Below are 23,995 nucleotides of genomic sequence, written 5' to 3' on the forward strand. Positions count from 1 at the left end.
TGTCTGTGGGACGACGAGAGGGGACTTGCTGCTCCCGCCGCCGCCGCCAACACCACTTCTTGGCGCACCAGCCCTGCCGCCCTGCGGGCCGGCAAATCCGACGCGCCCTCTTCACGCGCGGCCGCCTCAGCGGCGCTGCCCGTTAACACCGCGCGCCGCTCTTGCGCAGTCCCCCCGCGCAACCGCTCCGCTCCGCACCGTCCCCCTGGCGCTGCTTTGGCCCACGTGCGCTTTTTGTTCGCCCGACACCCCTCAGCATCGCCCGCGCGTCCCTTCGGAGGTCTCTCGCCAGCCCCGCTTCTCTTTTCATTCCTCCTCTTCTACTACTTTTTATCCCCTTCGCCTGCCCCAAAGGAAAGCTCTCTCGCGCTCTTGGATTGCCTTGGGATTTGGGTCACGCCAGCCAGCGCTTGAAGCCTTCCGAGGGAGGCAGGCAGGCGGGCATGGTGGGGCTGAAGATGCTCCCGCTCAAGCTGCTCTTGGTGGCCGTGGTCCTCTGCTTCTTCGAAGGGGAGGCCAAGTTTGGCGAGAGCGGGGCCAGGCGGAGACGCTGCTTGAACGGCAGCCCCCCCAGGCGCCTCAAGAAGCGGGACCGGAGGCTGATGCTCCTGGAGCCGCCCAACGGAGCGGAGCTGATATGCCGGGGCTTCTACCCTCGACTGTCCTGCTGCCCCAGGGCTGAGAGCCAGGGCTTGCTGCAGATGGAGAACAACAAGGTAGGCACCCGTCGGGGCTGCGATGGGGCAGGCGGCGGAGTGGAGCGGGGGTGAGAGGGTGTATGTGCGTGCGCGCGCGTTGCAAACTCAAGGGCTCACCTGAGCTGGAGAACTTGGATTTGTCTCCAAGGTCTTCAGGATTGGGGAGGCTGAAAAGACACTCCCAGAGACCCTGGAAGTATTCCGGTAGTAACAGTGTCCTGGTCATCTTTTCTAGTCAGTGGACTTGGAAAGGTGCATCAGGTGGGACAAACAGGCAAACTAGGAGAGAGAAGAAGGCGAGAGCAGCACGTTGACTATGTCATGAGCATTGGTGGGGTCACAGTCAGCAGCCCACCTCATCAGATGCTTGAAGTGATGGAGTATGAAGGGAGCGGGGGAGAAGTCTTCATCTGGACCAGTTTCTGTTCAGTGAACGAGTCTGTAAAGCCTTGGAAGGGACTTCATCCCACAAGCAGCATGCCTTAAACTTCAATCCGGAACACTCTTAACTAGAGAATGAGGGCAACTGAACCTAACTGGACATACCTCTGAGTTAACCTGTGTGGCATTGTGTTGTTGTTCCTCTTGGATACTGGAGCCTATGGCACCATTATATCTCAATTGTTTTCCAGTCTCTCATACCATGGTGTGCCAACTGGGGAAGGGAGTTCATGTGGGTTCCTACCTTGAGCTTCCACGTTCCCAATAGCTCTCTGAAGCATCACAATTTGAGGGAAATGGTAGTTGATGTTATGATTTTGATGATGCTCAAGTGCTTTAAAGGAGCCTTCCTCAATTTGGCACCATCCAGACAGCATGCTGGGATGCGGTGATAGGAGTTGTAGTCCAACACACCTGGAAGGTGCCAAGTAGGGGAAGCCTGCTTCAAACTCTAGAGTGACAACTGAGCAATAATTGCCTGCAGGTTTACAGCCTATTAAAAAAACCAACAACAATAACCAGAGGAGAACATTGGGAAAGTGGAAGCAACATAAAAAGGACAGGGAAAGATGGGGAAGGAAGTCTTGGTCATCAGATGGCCCCATCTGGAAGAGACCAGAAAGAGTCAGAAGCAGGTAGAATCTCCCTCCCCCCTCATGGCCAGGCTGAATCAGGGGATAGCCAGGGGTGTGGATACTGCCAAATGAAATCTGGAGGATTTTCTTGGAATTGGTCGGCATGCCCTGGCATCAGTGAAACTGTAAATTAAGGTGGCGGTGGTTTCCCGTTTATTTTTTCTGGGGGTAGAAAAGTGTGCACAATTCCCTCCACATGTTTGGTCAGGAAACTTTGGGTAGCAGATGTTGACTGGGAGAGCAGATGATGCCAGGAGGTTGCAAACTTTTTACGAGCTCTTCCACCACCGATTAAGTCGGTTCCCTCTGGAGAAAAAGGAGAGGGGAAGGAGGATTCCATGAATTTTGTTCCACCACAAACTGGAGTAGTGGGATAAAAGCATATGGAGTGATTCTCACTGGTTTCTCCCAGATGGGATAAACAGAAAGTATAGTGTGCTATCCTCCCCCCCCCTCTCTCTCTCACACACACACCATGTGTATTGTATAATATTTCCATTTTGTAGGATGACAATTTTAATGTTTGAAGGACTTGTGGAAGGAAAACTCTCCATTACACTTGGTAGAATTGTAAAGGGAAATGATATTCTAGCCATCCTAGGATAAGAAGGATGCCTATTATCATTCCAACCTGTGAGTGTTATAAGTTTTTCAGGCTATTGTTCTGTTCAGGAGGGCAATGTGTAAAGCTTGATCTAGGGATGGAACTGTAATGAATAAATGTCATTGAGAACCACTGCACGTGAAATAAACAATCAGGTGTCTTTCTCGCTGCCCCTTCTCCCTTCCCTACCTCCCCCCTTCCAGCTTTTAGGTTTAATTAAGAATTCCTTCGTTACAACACTGCAGTTGTCAAGGTCTGAGAGCGTCTTGGAAAACTTGTGTTTCAGTCTTTCTGGCCCAAGCATAATAAAAAAAAATACCCAGCCTGAATCGAATTTTTATGCTCAGTTCACGGTAGATTTCACCCCATTCTCATGTAAACAGCTTCTACGAATCAACATATGTGTCTGGGTGGTATCTCTCACTTTGTTTTGTAACAAAAAGCCATATTGCATCATTTAATTTGCTCAAGTCATGCAAATAGGGAGGGGGGGAATCAATAGGACAAAAAGGGGTCGACTTATCCTCCTCCCCACTAAACTGCTGCCCACACACAGAGTCCTGTTGCTTATGGCAAAAGAATAACAACAACACCATTGTGTTTGTTGGTTGGTTCGCTAATGGGTGAAACTGGAGAACATCATTCTCCTTCAGTCCCCAGCTCTGTCCAAATGCTCATGCCTTTTGAGAGAGCATTTGTCCTGTCGCCTCCACTCCTAGATGAGTGAGAGCTGTCTTAGCTGCAGGGATTTCAGCGAAGGCAACTCTATTCTTACCAGATGCAGCAGGAGTTTGGATGGATATTTTCTCCGCATGTTTGGCCAGAGGTAGTGTCAGCAAAGCTCCTGTGTGGTAATCACATTAAACTATACACTAACGACATTCAGATAACCTCCTAAAGGCTCTAACTGAAACCCACAAATGCCAGAGTAAAGCTGAGGAGAAAAATGTCCTTAATTTACCAGTTTAGTAATATCTTTAGCCACTGCAGCAGCCATAGCAGCAGCATCTGCTACATGAACTCAGTGCAAGCCCTTGTAATGAGTCAATGTGATATAGGTTTTAGATAATCATTGTATTTCTAAATAGTTATGAAACTTGATCTCTGTGTCTTATTTTGTATCTTAACATCCTATTTTGTGGCTGATGGCATTTTAAAAACACACTTAACTAGAATGCAAAGAGTTTAGTGTATGCAATAACACCTACTTTCCTGGGCCATACCATCTATATCAATAGATATAATATTGTTTAAAGCTTGGTAATAAACTTTGCAATGTTATACAACTAACAAACAAAAGCACATGCTTTCCATTTTAGTGGTGGTAACAGCACAATACAGTTCTTTCATATTCAGAAGTCCCACTAATTTCAGTGGGATTTACACTCAGGTGCATAGGATACCAGCCTTGCAATACAATCCTACACATGCCTACTTAAAAGTAAGTCCTATTAAGTACAATGAAACTTACTCCCAGGTAAACATGCATAGGATTGGAGCTTAAATTTTCTACTTGGGACAGTTCTCAGAAACTTGCCATTTCTAATGCACAGGTCACATAATAGATGGCTTTTCATGCAAGTGCATATGGTAGATTTAGAGATGACAGATTCTGAACAGGATGCTCTGGAAAGGCTCCAGGAAGTACATTCAGATGTCTTTGATGTGACACTGCACTTCTGATGCATTCAACCACTGACAAAGGAGAGTGTTCCAAGGAATAGGTGTTTCAGCAGTTTTTAAAAGTAATGCATGCCCAGCAGACATTTTAATTACAAGTAGCCTCTGGGGTTAAGACTACATTTGTCAGCCCTATGGCAATTTTATGATCAAATTATTGATCTGTATTTATAATGGAAATGCTGCCAGCCTCTTAAGTAGAGCTGGAATTGACAGCACGGTTTCAATGCACAGACACGAAATGACACAGTCTCCCTTAATTTTTGTTGTTGCTGTTGGCATGATGTCATTGACCTTTTATCCTTATCTTCTGGTGTTCTGGGTTATGCTCTGTTCATCATTTGATTCGCTAAACCCATAAACAAACATTGCCATGCCAAAGTATTGCCTGTGGTTTTTAAAAGTTGGTTTTCAGGCTGACATGCACAGCAATCTTCTCTACCTTAGATGGTTTCGTAGCCAAGGCTGTCAGAGGAATGGGTGAAAAGTAATTGTTCTCAAGTGTGCCCTTTTACAATCATTTGTTTGCTCTAGCTCTTTCTTGAACAAAAGCTATTGTTGAACACATCCAACTAAACAAATAACTCATCTTGGAGTCCCTTTAACAGCTGCCTTGGTACAATGATCTATTTACATATTGTCCTAAAATTGAAACTGAACTCCTTAATGACATAATCTAGTGCTATAATACCAAAGAAGCATATGTTCAAGCTAGCAGCTGAACAATCTTGCAAGCATTCTGTTTTGAAAAATAGTTACTTTTATACCAAATGCTGCTTGTCTCCTAACTCCGATACCACTTGCTTGTACCCATGTGAAATGGTGAAGGTTGTATTTACCAGATTCCTTTGTAAAGTTGATCAAAATTGCATCCCTGAATGTTTGTCCATTTTTGCCATCAACTTAACAGAACTAAACCAAATTTTAAAACTGCAGGTTCCTATTTATTTCTTACCTGTCTTCTCTTACCTTCACCTTCCCTTGGGTAGAGATTAAAGGATAGGTTACTAGGTGTCATAAATTAGTCAGCAGTAAGACTACTGACTAATTGATGATTAGGAAGGATGATGTGTAAGCTTAAGCCACTATAATGTTTTACATACAGCTTTTGGAACAGCAAAGGAATTCGAGTATAACAAATCTTTTTTTACACTGGGCATGCTCATTCATAAAGGTAATTTTTACTCCAATTAATCCATATTCTTATGCCTGTGACAGATTTGCCAGTTAGTGAAACCAAAAACTGAACAGGGTCTGAATTATTTATTTATTATTTATTACTCAAATTTATATACTGTTTTCTACAGAGGTATCAACGTAGTAAACATAAAGTGTAATACCATCAACACAACAATAAAATGTAACAACAAAAGAGCACACAAAAAAGTTAATCAGCAGTAAATCCATACACCTTATTGTTTGCAACAGACCATAGTTGGCTGGGTCACACTTCAGGGTAATCCTGTGTGAAGAGATGGGTCTTGAGAAGACATCTAAATATCAGAACCTGGGGGCCTGTTGATAAAATGTTCCAGAGGATGGGTGCTGCAATGTTAAATGATCTATTGCAAGTCCTCCTCAGGCAGACTTCAGGATGATGTGGCACGCTCAGAAGTGTTCCCTTTGATGATTGCAGAGCTGAGCAGGGTCATAAGAATGCTTGAATGAATGCTTTGCACACAGAAGGCCCTGGGTCCAAGTTCAGTCCCTGGCATCTCCAAAGAAAAAGATCTCAAGTAGCATACAGTATCTATAATTTGGGGAAGATTCCATGATAAGAGCAGGTGCTTTGCATGCAGAATGTTCAAGTTTCCAACCCTGGTATCTGCAATGAAAAGAATCTGGTAACAGGTAATGTGAAAGATCTCTGCTTAAGACCCTGGAGAGTCTCTCCCAATCATAGTAGACAATAATGGGCTAGATGGACTACTAGTCTGATCTGATATAAGGCAACTTCCTATATCCTATCTGGCTGAGTTGCATCCCGCCTGTACCATAATGGTTTGCATTTAGGAATAGCGTCTCCATTGCTATCAAATTCTCTTTGAAAATGTCAACAAGCATCTAAGTGGAGACAATTCAGTAAACATTATATATTCAGACTTCCTAAAAGCATTTTTCCAGGTCCCTCACCAGAGACTGCTAAGAAAGCCATGGGATAAGAAAACAGGTCTTCTTGTGGAATGGTAATTGGTTGAAAAAGCAGGAAACAGAGTGAAGAAATAAACAGACAGTTTTCACATTAGATGGAAGTAAGCAGTAGGATCCCCCAAGGATCTGTATTGGGGCCAGTGTTGTTTAATTCATTCATAAATGCTCCGGGGTGAGTGGTGATGCAACCAAGTTTGCAGATTACACAAAAGTTTTTACAATGATAGACTTTCAAGCAGACTATAAAGTGCTCCAAAAGGATCTCTCCAATCTTGATGAATTAGGAACAAAATAATTGATTGAATTCAATGCAAATATGTGCAGTGTAATGCACACTGGAGCAAAACTAATCCTTAACCAAATATTAATTCATGGATTTGAACTAGCTGTACCTACCCAGAAAAGAGATCTTGGGCTCATTGTGGTGGATTGTTCACTGAAAACATCAACACAGTATGTTGCAGCAGTGAAAAATACAAACAGTGTTAGGAATTAATTGAAAAGGGATTTATAATAAAGTAGCAGGTATATTGTGATACAAATCTATGGAAGCCTTCCTCATCCTGGTGCCCTCCAGATGTATTGGACTACAACTCCCATCATCCACAGCTTGCATGTCCAACACATCTAGAAGGCATCAGCTTGAGGAAGGCTGATGGTCCATGGTGTGGTTCCAATTGGAACAGTGTTTACTGTTCCGGACTTCTCATTTGCATAATGACATTGTAGAGCTGGAAAAAGTCCAGAAAAGGGCAACTGAAATGTTCAAGGGGTTGGAGAATCTTCACTACAAGGAAAGCCTAAAGTGTTTGGGTTTTCAGTTTAGTAAAAACAGAACTGAATACAATAGAGGTTTATAAAATTATGAATGGTGTCAAGAAAGTGTACTGAGAAACATTTTTCTCCTTCTGTCATGATGCTAGAACTTCATCACACTATTGGTTAGGACTAGTTTCAAGACTGATAATTGATGGAATTACCATCCCTAAAATGTGATGGACAATGTCTTAGATCATTTTAAAATTTATTAGACTGATCTATGGTGATTTATTATTTATTTATTTATTTAGAATATTTATATACAGCTCCCCATTGAAAAATTTTGGATTAGGTCTATCAATAGCTACTAGCCGTGATAGCTAAATAGAACATCCATGTTCAGTAGCAGTACCAGAGCAACCATGTAGAGCTCTTCTCTTCATACCCTACTTGTGAATTTCTAGAGGTATCTGGCTGGTTGTTGATAGATCTTTTGTTCTGATTCTGGCTGGACATCAGGAAAAACGTCCTGACTGTTAGAGCATTATGGTAATGGAACCAATTACCTAGGGAGGCTGTAGGCTCTCCCACACTAGAGGCCTTCAAGATGCCGTTGGAGAGACATCTTTCAGGTGTGCTTTAAGGTGGATTCCTGCATTGGACTCGATGGCATTATATGCCCCTTCCAGCTCTACTATTCTATGGTTTTATGATATGATTCTCTTACAACATGCATAGGCTGTCCAGTTTACATGATGAGTTTCTTATGGCAAGCCTGAGAATTGCATAGAAAGACATACTTACTCATCTTGAGACTAGCAGTTGTGTGCTATGGTACCACATCGAGAGTGTAGAGCACTGCCATCTCGACACGTCCTTTGAAGGCATATTTATGAACTTAAGGTTGAGGACCCACCTTGTCTTACAAATCACACACACACACACACACACACACACACACAAAACTGAGTGGTGAGCCTATTTCCACAGTAGGGATTAATCTGCTAAGTATGATTCTGTATACTTAAGCTACCAGTTTTGAACTTGAAGTTATTTCTTGTTCTTAGGTTAGCCTTTGAGAATGCAGGATATTGTTGATATGATTTCCTGAATGGTTATGGAGTATCTTAAAATAAAATGCTTAGCAGCTGCTTTCAAATGTGCTATGATTAAATTGGGTATTATTACTCAAAGACAATCCCAGTGACTTTGGTCTATTTCACTATCACTAAGGTATTAAAACCATAGACTGATTACTTAGCACAATGGAATACATTCTCTGATCCAAGTTTTATGTGATTGCCACCAAGGCAATAAAAAATGATGAATCCAAAATTATGTTACAGAATTGTAGCCATGATACAATATGGGCTGAATCTAAATTGAATTAACAATGCTGGATTTGGCATAGAAAGTATGCCAAATTCAGGCAGAATGAATCAAGTAATGTAGCAAGAAATTACTGTGCCCTTTCCAAAAGAACTGCTCAACATGATGTTACAGATATTGAAACACCACATGACCCACATACTCCATGGTCTGAATAATGTTAAGAAGTGTTGTATCAAATTGATTCTAATTTGTAAAATCTTCCAGAATGCAGAATATGGCTGGGACATTATCTATGTTGTGAGCACATGTGTTTTCTGGAGGGGAAAAAGTATAATAAGCCATATATACACATGCATAAATCAGTGGCAGTAGAAGGTTCTGTGCAGTTCCCAAGATTACAAAGTTCACAACATAAAGAGAGAAGGATGTGCTGTTTCCTAAGACTACTCACTTTTCCTTGTATAAGTTCATCATACACCCTAGAGCCCTGTGTTTACTTGTATAGCTTCAATATTAGCCAGTGAATAAATGTTAAATGTACATATGTTTAAAGACTTAACACATATAAATGATCTCTGGACATTTCCCCCTAGTCTAGGAAAAACAGGAGATAAGTATGATGTTTGGGAGGAGGTGGTAAATAAAATAAGTACTAAATTGTGTATGGCTTTATTTGACTTTCAGGTAATGAGTAAAAATGAATGGGAACATGAAGGGAGTGAAATGTTGTCTTATGATCTTATTATAAATACAATTCTTTGTTCACTGCAGGACTTTACAATATAAAATCATTTACTGGCCAATTCTTCTGCATTCATCGGGGAGCGATATTATTCCCCAGATAATGGTCTGAAAGGCAGGAAGTCTCCTATGAGTGATCAGGTTGTTTAATAAAGCTGGTCCCATCTAGTAGTGTAGGTTCCACGGTTCCGGAACACTCACAAAATCCAAAGAGTGATGAACCATTCAAGTCAAGGAATAGTGCCTTTTCAGGGCACTTGGGCAAGACTCCTGCAGTGGGCCCTCCCTAAGTGAGTCTACTTTCTTGCTGCCATTGTCACCAGCTGATCATTCTCCTCATCCTCTTTCATGTCATTGCTACCACGTGCTTGTTTGGCAGGCAGAGAGCCAGTGAGTAAGTAGGCCATGGCATCTACTACTTCCCTTCTTACCACCACCATTGTCTAGGCCAGAGCAAGAGCAGGTGAACAAACAGTTTGCTATGGTGGTGGAGGAGGAGGAAGTCCAGGGGACTCTTGACTGCTGGGGTGCAGGTCTTTGGACGTGCCCAGTCATGTCTACCATTAACACTGGCCCCATCAAGGAATCTCTCTCTCTCTCTCTCTCTCTCTCACACACACACACACACACACACACACACACACATACTTACTTTTTGAAAAACATTATCATTAGAAGTGCAACTGTTGGCATTTTTAAAATCACCCTGATTTTATCATACTATTGGGCTAGATTAAAATTAAATTGTGTGTCAAATCCAGATTGTGGGCTTCCAACTGGCCATCCCTTGTATGCAATGCACCGTGTAGGTATATTTTAACAAACAGTAAAGGAAGTTCTAAGGTGTAAGGAATCCACTGAGCAGAAATCCCAGGGAATAAGAAGTGATATTTTGATCTTCTGAGGAAGCCACCTACAAAGTTCTGAAAATGTGAAAGAGCAAAAACTAAGCTTTCTGTCACCATGGCGTTCTTGACCCACAAACAAGGGGAAAAGTAAGACAGCTAGGGCAGCCACTGAAAGGTTTTCATTCATTCAGATGGACTTACTCATGATTTCCTTAGCTAGATCAGGGCGCTTGCCTCATGCATGGACCCAGCTGTCAGGACAGCTGCTGCAGCCTCTTTGCTCAGTGGGGAAGCACTTGACTGTGGTGGATATCCCCAAGTTTGGGTTCATGGAACTGGCACATGGACAGAAGGTGTCATTCCTCTACACCAGCTGGGAAGTGCGCAGCTCAAGCAGAGGCTCTCCAGCAGTCTCCCCAGTCTTCGTTCTGTGGAAGTGGCACCAAGGACAGCTGCCTGCCATCGGTGCTGCCCTTCTGTTCAAGCCAGAAAGTGCCCTTCCTGAACAGAAGGAAGTATTGTAGCAGCTGTCCAGTTCTACAGCGGCAGCCTTCAAGGCAAAAGTGATAGGTGTATAAAGCTGTCTGTCTGTGCCCTCCTTTGGCCCCGAAGATGTTGCTTGCAATAGCGTTGGTCTGGAAAGAGAATGAACCTGCTTCCACTCATCCATCACAGAAGGTGGGTGGAGTCAGAGTGGGAAATAGGCTCAGAGGATGCCCCCAAGGTCAGTTCCCCCCCTCCACTCCCCAATATCACATTTAAACTGTAAAGAGAAATTTCCTGTGGTACAGGAGAAGTAATTTCTCCTGGAGAATGCACATGTAATTGCATACATTTTTTTAGGGTAATTCTTCTTCTGTCCCGTGATTCTTTAAACTGCAGGAGACATTCTGCCTTGCTTTAACAGTGTGCGTCCCATCTCAAAGTGGGAATGTTAGACTGTCTGGGAACATATTGCCGGTTCTCAGTTTCCTTGCAGGCACATCAAAAAAGTGCACACAGATGCTTTCTGTCTCTCTGGCACAGTCACCCAGACACGTACTCTCTCACCCAATGAGGAGGTGGGAACAGCCTCTCCTTGGTGCGAATTCATTGGGAAATTACTTGCCAGTTTCTGAAAGGAGCGAGATCTAGACAGACAGACAGACACACACACACACACACACACACAGAGAGAGAGAGAGAGACTTGGTTAAGATTGTAGATTGGTTTTTCAACCTCAGTTTTGTGCCAGATTCAGAAACTAGCTCAGTTTATTCTGACATAAATTATAAGCCTTATTTATTTATCTATTTTAAAACATTTATGCCCTGTCCTATCTCCAAGAAGTCCAAGGAAACCTACAGTGAGGTCAATGATTTAACAATTCAAAACATCCGTTTGCTTTACAACATAAAACAAAACATTAAAACATGGAAACAACATTAGAAAACAACAGTGCAACAGCAATCAAAACATCCCCCCCTCTCTCTTTCCTTGATGAACAATGGGCTCCTGCTGAACTTGCAAGTTCCTCCCCTTCCCCATCGGACTCCTTTCCCCCTCCTGCCCACCTATCTGTGAGCCTCCAAACTGCCACTTGTTCAACCTTAATTTTACCTGCTTACTTGGCTGCAGCCAAAGTGGGATCTCTCCTCTTCAGTGCCTGGAGTGTTGCTGGGGATGTCATTAGACCTTGGAAAAATTACATTTCCAAAATCTAGCTGTGCTTGATGAGCCAGTGCCATCAGAACTATGAGTCATATAACTTGGGGGTAGGGAGGAAAGAGAAGAGAGGCCATAGAGGATGATACATGAATAGGAGAGAAGTTGGGGACAGAGCAGGTAGGGGAGTGAAAAAGTTGAATTCTTCATGAGCCTACAAGTTTTGTATTTCCAAGATAGGAAATGTGAGTTTTGGTGACATCTAAGACAAGCAACCACAGCCACCTGCTAGTGTGTCTGCCAGAAACTCATGACTCTGTTGTAGTAACCAGCAACTACCACCACCACCTTCAGCACCATCCGTGAGTCTTGCTTAGAAACTTCAGTTCTGTTTAACATTCCTATGCTGGTGGTGTTGGAACCAAAAACAAAAGTAGGATGTGGCCAAATTAATGCAGAAATATGGGTGCATTGCTGGGGTTGGGGGGCATCTAGAAAAGGGAGAGATTGAATGATTAAGCTTGAGATTCTCTATTTCTGCTCAACTCTGCTTAGTCATAAAAGTTTTAATGATTGCTCACAACGTTATACATTGTGTATTCATTCAGATTGTATTCCAAACGTTAAATGTAAAAATATCCATGTGGTTTTATGAGTGTGGCTTCTACTGCACTTTAGGGCTGAATTTGTAAAACTATTTGCAGTCAGAGATAATTAAACAACCACCATCTTGAGTTGCCAATTGATTGGTTTTGGGGCTAATCTTTTACTGATTTGCAGCAGCACAGACCAGCTGTCACTTCTAGTGCTATAAAGGCTGGTGACTGGTGGCTGCACAGTTGCTTAGACTGAGTTATGTATATCACTGTCAATAATGCACATGTGTATACTACAGGGAGGGGCCACAGCTCAATGTGATAGAGCACATGCTTTGTCTGCAGGAGGTCCCAGGCTCGATCCCAGGCTTCTCCAGGTAGGGCAAAGGAAAGAATCCTGCCTGAAACCCCGGAGAGCCAGGCCACAGCTAGACCTCAGGTTTATCCTGGGATCATCCAGGGTTCGCCCCTGCCTGAGCACTGGATCCCCTGTGTGTCACCTAGATGAACAGGTTTGACCCCTGGATGATCCAGGGATAAACCTTAGGTCTAGCTATGGCCCCAGTCAGTGATGAAAATACTGGGCTAGATGGACCAATGGTCTGACTCAGTATAAGGCAGCTTCCTTATGTTCCTATGTCATGTCCATGTGTACAAAGTGCATTCATGTCCACAAATTGCATTCTGTGTGAGGCTGCATCCACCCCCTTTTGCAATTGCATAGTGTGTTTGGTGCATTTCCACATGCTATGGTGGGTCACTGGCCACATAAGCCCATGCCATGTACCTACGCCAGGCAGCCCTGCTCTGTGTCTCTGCCAGGTCTAAGAAAGTTAGCAAGGAGCCTGCTCATTCCAAAGTCTATTTGCTCCATTTTTGAATTTTTCTTGACTGAAGAAATGAGCCAGAGAGGCAATGATTTAATAAATACTTTAGAGAAATTAAATCACTAGTTTATAAATTCAGAAAAATCCTCGGAAGAGCAGTGAGATGGTGCTCAAGCAGAAGCTACACCAAATAATACCATCTATTTAGTGTTACATGTATAACAATAATTTCTTCATATAAGCATAAACTTCACTGTTTATATAATTCTTTCTATCTGTAATGTTAATACAGCATTGTGTACTTTATACAAACTAAGTATTGTTATACATGTAAGAATAAATGGATGGTAGTATTTGCTATACACTCTTGCTCTATTAGATCACTGAAAAAAGTTTGGATTATCATTAGATAGATAAATGTTTGGAGTCTTAGATAAAAGCAAACAGCAGAGAACATATTCCATGCCTCCCTGTCCATAGGGCCTTTATAAAGATGACAGAGATGACCTGAGGTTTAAAACATGACTAATTGTTAACATGTAATTATAAACGATGTATCATCTGTTGCTCTATTGGTTGAATAGTAAGAACAGTATGGGCAGCAGTACAATACCAGCTTACTCATTCTGTGTGTTACTTTGATGAGGAAACTGGTCTTTTCAATATTATAAGAAATGTCAAGTATATGGAGGAGTTGCTCCAGCATATATATATATATTCTAGGGGTGTGCACGGACCCCCCGCTCCGCTTCACTTGCAGATCCGCCATTTTTCGGAGCGGGTCGCTCCGCCCCGCCCCCGCTCCGCCCACTTCCGCTCCGCTCCGCTCGGAGCTCCGGATCGGATCCGGAGCTCCGTTTTTGCCCCCCCATAGGCTTGCATTGAAAGCTAAAAAAGTAAACAACTTTTTTTCCGTTGAAGTTAGAAACCTCACGTTTGGCACCATGACACCTCATGGGCGTATACACACACACGCCAAGTTTCAAGGCAATCCCATCATCCCCTGATTTTTGGCGAATTTTTGAAAATCGGGCACCCCATTCACACCCCTTGGGATAGCTCCGTCAATTTGCATGTTACAAACCTCAAACTCGGCACCAGGGCAGCTTATCCATGTGTCCACATGCACGCCAAGTTGCAAGCAAATCCCATCATCCCCTGATTTTTGGCGCGGCTCTACCCTCTAACGCACCTCCCATAACCCTAATTCACACCCCTTTAGATAGCTCCGTCAATTTGCACGTTAGAAACCTCAAACTCAGCACCATGATAGCTTATCCACGTGTCCACATGCACGCCAAGTTTCAAGGCAATCCCATCATCCCCTGATTTTTGGGGAATTTATGAAAATCGGGCACCCCATTCACACCCCTTGGGATAGCTCCGTCAATTTGCATGTTAGAAACCTCAAACTCGGCACCAGGAGAGCTTATCCATGTGTCCACATGCACGCCAAGTTGCAAGCAAATCCCATCATCCCCTGATTTTTGGCATGGCTTAACTCACCCCAAATTGTCCCATTCTACAACTACGTCAATTTGCACGTTAGAAACCTCAAACTCAGCACCATGATAGCTTATCCACGTGTCCACATGCACGCCAAGTTTCAAGGCAATCCCATCATCCCCTGATTTTTGGGGAATTTATGAAAATCGGGCACCCCATTCACACCCCTTGGGATAGCTCCGTCAATTTGCATGTTAGAAACCTCAAACTCGGCACCAGGAGAGCTTATCCATGTGTCCACATGCACGCCAAGTTGCAAGCAAATCCCATCATCCCCTGATTTTTGGCGCGGCTTAAACTTTTTAACTCACCCCAAATCAAGTCCCATTCTACAACTACGTCAATTTGCACGTTAGAAACCTATCCTTTGGTCCCATGACAGCTTACCCATGTGTCCCCATGGACACCAAGTTTCAAGGCAATCCCATCATCCCCTGATGTTAGGGGAACTTTTGAAATTTGAACACTCCAGTATGTCAGGGATTTAAAGTTGCAATTGCAGACAGCTCAATGGGGCCAGTTCCAAGGCAATCCCAACATGCCACGAGATAACCCTAAATCTTCTGGCACATTTGAAAAAGGGATTATTGAATTTGATAAAGTCTAAGTGAGCGCAGGAAGGACTTCTCCCCTGAGTCAAAGCAAGACACATACACCATCGCTGCAAGGCGGGAAGGGGAGAATTATTATTATTATTATTATTTATTTATATAGCACCATCAATGGAAAGCAGGCAGGCAGCATGCATTGTAGTGCCGCAAGGATGGCTTGAGCACTAACGCATAGCAAACCAACCCATAAGTGGGCGCAAAGTGAGGCAAAGATGGCTGGTTGTTTCTTTCTAAGCCAGCAGTTACGCCTTGAGGGGCACAGAGGAGGACGATTGGGAGCAAACCAGGCACCAGGCGGGCAGAGAGGCAGGCAGAGTAGGCGAGGAGTCAGTCCTGGCAGATGCCCCACCACAGCAGCACCCCGGGGGAGGCGGGCAGGCAGGCAGGCAGGCTGCGGGCATTTCTGGGGGCACAAGGAAGTGATGGCTGGTTTCTAAGCCAGCATTGCAGTTAGTCACGCATTGCAAACGCAAACCATCCCAGCGAGTCGGTCACCGAGGAGGACAGGCTAGCAGAGGGGCAGGCAGAGTGACATGTCATAGATCTAGTATTGGGGAGGAGTCAGTCCCGGCAGATGCCCCAACACAGTAGCACCCTGGGTGGGCATTGGAAAACGCCATCTTGTGGGTCAATACTTCCCCCACCCCATGTCCTGCAGGGTTGCCTGCCTAACCCTTGTGGGGATGGGAGATGGAGAGCTTAGAGTGGCAGTGCCAGCAGCAGCCTTCGGCTTTCCCCTGGAACCAGTCGCCTTGCCCGCCTCTTTCCCCAGCAAGATCGCCTGGTGCTGCCTATGAAGATGCATCTTCATGCTGCTGGTTCCATAATGCCCTGTCGATGAACCCCTGCTTAGGCTGAGTTTGCAGTGGCGACAGACAGCAAAGCGGGGATCCGCTCCCAACTCAAAGTGGTCCCACACGATGCTTGTCTTTCGTTTCTGTGGTGACACCACCAATTGCCCGCCTGAGCTCTCTGGTGTTGCCACAGAAACAGGGGTGTGGGATGAGACTGGGGAGAGAGCCTCGGCCTGCTGCTGCTCCTCCTCAGCCCCCACATCCTGGAGGCCCACCGCCTCCTCCTCCTCCCCCCCCTCCACTGTGCTGAGGACCTCGTCTAGGTCCATCAGCGGGCTCGTGGGCTGAAAGGAGAATGAAGGAGTTGGGGATACTCCTCCTCCTCTAATGGCACTGCTGCCACGTGCCTCTTGCAAACGGGCACTTTTCCCATTCCCACCCTCAAAAAGAGAACGCCGGGCACAAGTTGCAGAAGAGAGTGGCTCTGCCTGCTGCTTGTCCTGCTTCTGTTTTGGAGCAGTCAGCCAAGGAGTTGCCCGTTTGAGTTTCACAGGAGGAGAGGAAGCCCTGCTGGCAGACTGAGCCTTGCTGCTTTCAGCACGCCTGCTTTCTCTTTTCATGATGACTAACAAAATATTAATACTACTAATACTATGTATAAGGTACTACTAAGAATATGTATAAGAAGAATATAATATGTTTAAATGTAGGGAAATGGGACAAGAACAATAAAATATACTACTACTAATATGTATGAGAATATACTACTAAGAATATCTACAAGAATATAATAATATGTTTTAGAATATTACTAATAAATGTAGGGAAATGGGACAAGAAATGGGACAACCACTACTATAAGAAGAACAAAATATGAATACTACTACTAATATGTATGAGAATGTATACTAATAGACTACTAAGACTATGTCAAAGAATATAATAATAATATGTTTAAGAATAGGGAAATGGTGTGCGTATGCTTTCCCCAAAATGCTCAATCTGTGGCTGCCTGTTGAACTTGACAAAAGCAGCCCACTCCGTCGAAGTTACACAGAGAAGAAAAAGAGAATCCAATTTTTTTGGTATATTTGGTATATAGAAGATAGAAGGAAACACAATCAGGATTTAAGAGAGGGGAGGGGGAAAAAGAACCAACCACTACTATAAGAAGAACAAAATATGAATACTAATATAATATGTATGAGAATATATACTAATGGACTATGTGAAAGAATATAATAAAATATGTTTAAGAATATAAATGTAGGGAAATGGGACAAAAAGTGTGTGTATGCTTTCAAAAGAAAGCTTTCACAAAAGCAGAACAGTCAGGCTTTAATACAGGGAAGGGGGGGGCAACCAACCCAACCACACACTCCAAAATTCAAAAATAAAGTTTATATTAAATCAAAGTAAGGGGAAAACACAGGGCAAACTAAGCTACAAGTCAGAAAGAAGCAAACAAACACACACACGCGCCAAACTAAACCTATATTAAATTAATCTATCTCCAAAGCAGGAGCACTAGCTAAGTAAGTGTTCCCTCCACGAACGCCAACCCACAAAGAGACACAAAACAGAAAGTTCTCAGGGTGGGTCTGCCTTAGTCCCCCCTCCAACGCTGGGATTGGAGGAGGATGCTTTCTGAGGAGATGAATTCTCATCAGGATTGGGAGTTGAATGTGCCTGTCATCGCTTCCAAAATAATAATAATAATAAAAAAAAAAAACCCAAACCCCGATTTTTAAAAAAATATTGCACGTGAACCACAGCACGCAGAAAGTTGAGAGTGGTCTCAAAATGACCCCCATCCACGACTCTCTGTGCACAAGAATTTTCAGAACGATAGCTTAAACCCCCCCCCAGTTATCCCCGATTCTTTCCCTCAATGCAATCCTATGGGCGAAAAGCCGAAACGGAGCCCCGCGGTTGACCCTATTTTTAAAAAACTTCTAGCCCGCGACCCGTACGATGCAGAAAGTTGAGAGTGGTCTCAAAATGACCCCCATCCACGACTCTCTGTGCACAAGAATTTTCAGAACGATAGCTTAAACCCCCCCCCAGTTATCCCCGATTCTTTCCCTCAATGCAATCCTATGGGCGAAAAGCCGAAACGCAGTTTGAGCCCCGCGGTTGACCCGATTTTTAAAAAAATATTGCACGTGAACCACAGCACGCAGAGAGGTGAGAGTGGTCTCAAAATGACCCCCATCCACGACTCTCTGTGCACAAGAATTTCCAGAACGATAGCTTCAAAAACAACGTAGTTATGCGCGATTATTTGCCGCAATGCAATCCTATGGCGAAATGTTTTCAAGATGGCGACCGGAGCGCTCCGACTGAACTCGGAGCTCCGAAAAATGGTCGCTTCTCTTCGCCTTGCTTCTAGGGGGTCCGCGGTCCGCTCCTACTCCGCCTCTGGGTAAGGCGGAGCAGGCCAATCCGCTACTGCTTCTACGCTCCTAATCGGAGCGGAGCACATCCCTAATATATTCATAGTAAATATGAATTGGAATGTAGATTCACCACCATATAGAGTCAGTCAGTCATTCTCTCCCACTGATGTTGTTTTGGTGTCAATGGGAATGAAACATGCACCACAGGATTGTAACCTAACCACCAGCACACACAATTTCCAGGCTTGTTGGTACACACCTGTGTGATAGTAGGGATGGGGATATGAGCCATATTCTCTGTCTATTTTGCTTGGTCCTCATATATCTTAGCTCTCCGGTTCTCATGTAAATATTTTCACAATCTCATGAAGGTGTGGGGGACCCTGATCTGCACACCTTGTGCAAGAGATCTGCAGATCAGAGAATCACACTGGATAAGGGTAATGTTAAAGAGGCTAGACCAGTTTTGAAACCATGCACAAGTTGCAATGTCTTTGGATCAGGTTTTGAAAGGCTGAACAACTATGAGTCATTTGGACAGAATATGTTTTAATGTTCATAGGAAAACAACACTTTGATCTAAGGCCTTAGCTAGACTTAAGGTTTATCCTGGGATCGTCCCGGGGTTATCCCTGTTCATGTAAATGACACACAGGATATCCCAGGAGCAGGCAGGGATGATCCCAGTATAAACCTTAGGTCTAGCTAAGGCCTAAGCTGATCTGGGTAGTCACTGCATATGTAATTACTTCTATTACACTTTGTTTGATTGATCATTGTGATGTTATTACCAGAATTGTGACATTATTGTTTTTACATATATTTATTTATAACTGTCCTGGCATAACTGGCATAAAGCTTTGCATAAATCTTTTGCAGAAGACTGAAAAGTTTATATGTCTCTGGTTTGTGGCTTGCAGATCTTTTCTGTTACCAACAACACAGAATGTGCGAAGCTGCTGCAGGAAATCAAATGTGCACACTGTTCGCCAAATGCTCAGAATCTGTTTCGCTCAACTGAGAAAGAAGCATTGCAAAGAGAACTGGCCCTTCCTTTCCTGTGCAAGGATTATTGTAAAGAATTCTATTACACTTGCAGAGGTCACATACCAGGTAAAATATTGCAAAATAGTAATAAATTGAAATTATGTGTACTTTTATTGCTTACACATCATGGAAAACAACACGTCTATCCTAATATGCTTTGTTGGTGGGGGGAACTACCCATGCACTTTAAGATGTGCATAATCTAGATAATTGGAATCATTATAGGTAAGTGTTTCTTTTAATAAAATTAATTCTGTTAACCTGGCATAGCATACCACTCTGGCCAGGCTGTGCTGCCTTGTGGCATTAAGCCAGAGTTGGTGTGTACTGTCCTTCAGCTAGAGTTGCTCAGTCTCAGGTGACAGATTCTAGGTAACAGGTCTGGAGTACAAACTCAGGAGAAGCGGAGTTGAGTGTGGGCTCTGCTGGACCTGGTAGAGTTCCCAGTGGGTGTTCCCAGAGAAGGCAGAGTTGCAAATAATTGGCCTCAGAATGTGCCCTCTGACTTCTCTAGTAGGGATCCCTCTGAGAGTTAATGGCCCTGGGTGGTGTGTGGTCCAGTTCAGGCACTCTCAGATCTGGAATGCGGTTCCTGAATTTGGAACCTCTTCAACCTCTTCTTCAAAGATGTTTTAAAGGGTGTTAGCTCACCATATTTCTATTATTTATTGCTATCATTAATGCATTGGTTTCCAAAGATGCTTTTTCACTCATGGAAGGAGTCTTCTGCTCATAGAAGGGCTGCTTTACACCTTGTACTGGAGTGTCATGTGTGAGAAAAATGAAACTAAATCTGAAGATGATGTCCTGCTGGTGCAGCCTCTTGCATGAGCAGATACATGAGAGGGACTGCTATAGAACTACCTATTATAGTACTGTGTGAACTCTTAAGAGTTTGCTGTTTTCCTTCTGCTCATGATTTGTTGGATCCAAACCTACTGTTTGATCTTTGGGCAAAGATATAGTGGCTTTTGATAAAGACAAGTGACCACATCATAGTAAATGGGATTATTACAGTACAATCCTGTATCCATTTACCTGGGAGTAAGCTCCATTGAACTCAGTGGGATTACTTTTGAGTTGATATGTATAGGACTGCACAGTTAGTGCATTAAATAACAAGAGAAGATAATTTAGACAATGGCATTTAAATTAACAATTTATGGAGTACAATCCAGCAAATGTTTGGTTGTGCTTACAGCCTTTGACATTATTAGGCAAGTTCTCACATAACGCAAAGCCACTTTGAGAATAAGCCACCATGGCTTAGTTGTTCACTCACTAGCTTGACACACAATTAGGTATTCTGTGACTTTCCCCTTTGGACCTTGGCTTGTTTTCCCCTTCAGTCCTCTTGTTGGCTCCTAGCATGAATCTCAGACACCTTTGTGACATAATTTTTTCAGAACCCTACATCAGCACCCTTTCTGCATTTAATCTACTGGAGTTGCCAGCTACTCAGGGAAACTCCCCGGCCCCCCATGCACACATGCATCTCAGATAGTCAAATGGAATTCTGAGCCCTTATGAATGCAGAAACTCATTCGCAAACTTTTAAAAAAACCTTGGAGTCTTGCGCAAGAGCACAAGACCACCTGTTCACTGTTTAGCCAAGTATTCTGATATCCCCCTTTTGTCAATGTCCTGGTCAATTTCATCCTCCACTTCATCACTTGCCTTGCTAAGGAATAGCTTTTTTTTAAAAAAAAAAAAAAAAAAGGCTGCATGTACTACCAAAGTAATTACACCAGCCTGAAAAGCTCCTTCTCCTGCAGCTATCAGCTGCTTTTGGCTCCCCCTCCCTTGTGCTTTTTACTTCTCTCCTCTGGTCTCTATTGTTAGCTGACAGATATGGGTTACAGAGTAGTGATGGGGATTGGTAGAGATATACAAATTTCAAGACAGAGCAGTGAGGTGAATAGATAAAAATACACACATTTCAAGGCAGAGCAAGTGGTGAGGGAGATCAGTAAAGATGCACAAATTTCAAAACAGAGCAGTGAGTGGGATCAGTACATAAGCAGAAATTTCATGGCAGAGCAGTAAAGTGGAGGGGGAAATTACATCAATTTCATAGCTGTGGACTTTCAAATGTGCCCGCTTGCGCAAGACTGAAAATGTTTTTTTTAAGTTGTGAACACATTCAGGATACTCTCCGGTGTCCTTTCTTCTCAATTTTTAGGGGCACAGGGCAGAGGGCATGGAGAAGGGACGAGGTAGGATGATGGCGTCACTAGCGAGATCCTGAGGAGCAGCAGGGGGTTTGGTGCTCTTGCCAGGTGTCTCTCTAACCGTTCCTAATAATCCATGATGAAGTGGTCCTGCCAGGTTTGGATGTCACAACAAGCCACCCTGAACAACCCAACAACAAACCGTGGGTACTCAGGGTGGTTTGTTCATGAAAAAATAAGCCATCCTGCAGAAATCATGCTGGATTTAGACGTCATGACAACCCAACATGGGTGATTACTGTTGGTGTGTTGTGAAAACTATGGCCTTAGCTAGATGTAAGGTTTATCCCGGGGTCATCCCTGTTCATGTAAATGACACAGGGGATCCCGGGAGCAGGCAGGGACGACCCCAGGACGATCCCAGGATAAACCTTAGGTCTAACTAAGGCCTAGGTGAATGTGATTAAAGAACATCCAGCTTTTTCTGAATTGTGGCTATAGTCTTTCCCATTAAAATGCTTTGCAGGGAATATTTTATCGTCCAACTACTTTGACTTTAGGCTGATTTTTTATAAATTATTCTATTATTATTTTGGACTTTGGTTACATGCTGCTTATCCTAACAAAGGATATCAGTGTGATAGTTCACCAATGCTTAAATCTCTTTCATTTAAATTAATGGGATTTAAAAGTGCTAAACTTTGGCCTGACCATGACAACTTGTTCTTTTTAAAATTATCTATCTTATCTATATCTGTCCGCAAAATGAATTGTGTTCAGCTTTCTGATATCACAGCACCCTTTGAAATATACAATTGTAAAACTGTCTTTTCTTTTACCTCTTTCCATGTTTACATTATAATTTCAAATAGTCTTGTTGCAGAAGAATGCTAGGCAAGTAAGACTTTTGAAATAAAGGCCACCTTCAGATGTTACACCCAAGTATGATTTGGCATTATGTACATGAGCAGAGCTGAGGAGAGCTGAGTCAGGTTTAAGACTTTTCTACTTGAAGTTTAGTGAGGCTTCTGCTTCCAGATTCATTGTGGGATAAAGATCTGATCCACTAGGGTTTCATACTGTCTTTCCCGGATATACCAGATTTTCCCCCATTTTATTTTTTAAAAATGCTTAAAATGGTGCAAAGAACAGGAGAGACCCTGGAGGATAACAATGTCATGTAAAGCACCTACAAATTATCATGAGTGAAGAATCATGCATGCACAATAAATGCCTCATGTAGAAAAACTCTTATGCTCCCTTCTCCCTCTACACTTCTCTCATTTGCTGTGGATGTCAAAATTCACTTCTTATTTTACCACAAACCAAAGTATGCTGTTGCATCCAAATGTGTCATGTATGATTTGCTGAAACCATAGTTTGCTCTTAAACCAGGATTCCAAACCAGGATAAAACCATAGTTTGCTGTACCTTGATGCAATGGAAAACTATGGTTTGCCAAGAAACAGGAAGTCAGCTTAGAAATCCCCAGCATGCAAGAATAAAGGCAGAGTGCACACTGAACTTGAGGTCTGGCTCTCCTCAGCTCTGCCCATGTACCCAATTCCAAAAAAATGGTTTGATGCTACCTCTGAATGCAATCAGTACAATGTGGAAGACTCACTGCTGAGTTGATCTGAGATGAGTGTGTACAATTCTACTGTTACACCTTAAGCTGCATAAGAGTCATGTATAAAATTTGTGTAGCTTCTTAAAAAGCTGTATAAATAATCAGAATTGCAAAACAAGGAGTAGATTAATGTGAAATAAATTTGGAAGAACTTTTTTTCCCTTGGAAAAAAAATGCTTATGTACAGTGTGCTCTTGATTTCTTTGAACTCCCAGGGATGCAGAACATTTTTTGCAGTGTTCTCTGATTGACTTGAGAAAACATTTTGGAAAGAGTTGCTTTTTCCCTTTGGTGTGGTTTAACATGTATCTAAACTCATTCAAATATGAAAATATTATTATTGTCTTTGTAAACTACAGAGACATTTCTAAGGCTTTCTTAAACCAGCTGTTCCTTGCTCTTTATTGCATTCCCCAAAGCAAAGCAGAATAGATCACAGTTGCCAAGACTGCCTGTTGAGCAGCGATAACAGATTAGATTAAAAGTTTGACTCATGCTGGAGGCCGCCAGGAAGTGTTGTTTTTATTTTTTATTTTTTTAAAATCTATATAAATAAAAAATTAAATTAGCACATGCGAGACACATATTCTGCTAAACTTTAACACTATCCTTTTGTTGCAGTTGTTGCTGCTGCAAAAGTCATTGTTCTTGAGGAAAATGTTCTTTTATGCAATGAAAAGGGTAAGATGCTAAAGGCAGCAGGGAGGGAGAGAGAGAGAGAGAGAGAGAGAGAGAGAGAGAGAGAGAGATCTGAGCTGCACAGGAGCTAGAGTCGAAAGAGCCTCACTCCCCAGATCAACATATGTGGTGACGAATGACAAATTTATTTTCCTACAGAGTTTGTGTATATGTAAAACTGCTGAAGTGCATCAAGATGTCAA

At 43.1% G+C, this 23,995-nt stretch overlaps 1 protein-coding gene across 2 annotated transcripts in view; it reads left to right on the forward strand.

Annotated features, from left to right (window-relative positions):
• The first annotated feature begins 204 nt into the window (after positions 1 to 204).
• HHIP (hedgehog interacting protein) overlaps positions 205 to 23,995 on the forward strand; it is a 101,515-nt gene continuing 77,724 nt past the window's right edge. For both annotated transcript variants that reach the window (XM_063135597.1, XM_063135598.1), the window contains exons 1-2: positions 205 to 716; positions 19,187 to 19,379. In XM_063135597.1, the coding sequence (XP_062991667.1) occupies positions 444 to 716; positions 19,187 to 19,379 (466 nt within the window). In that variant the 5' untranslated portion in view covers positions 205 to 443. The remainder of the gene's footprint in view (positions 717 to 19,186; positions 19,380 to 23,995) is intronic.

The sequence above is a fragment of the Elgaria multicarinata genome, chromosome 10 (genome assembly GCF_023053635.1).
Source record: "Elgaria multicarinata webbii isolate HBS135686 ecotype San Diego chromosome 10, rElgMul1.1.pri, whole genome shotgun sequence".
NCBI classification, from domain to species: Eukaryota; Metazoa; Chordata; class Lepidosauria; order Squamata; family Anguidae; genus Elgaria; species Elgaria multicarinata.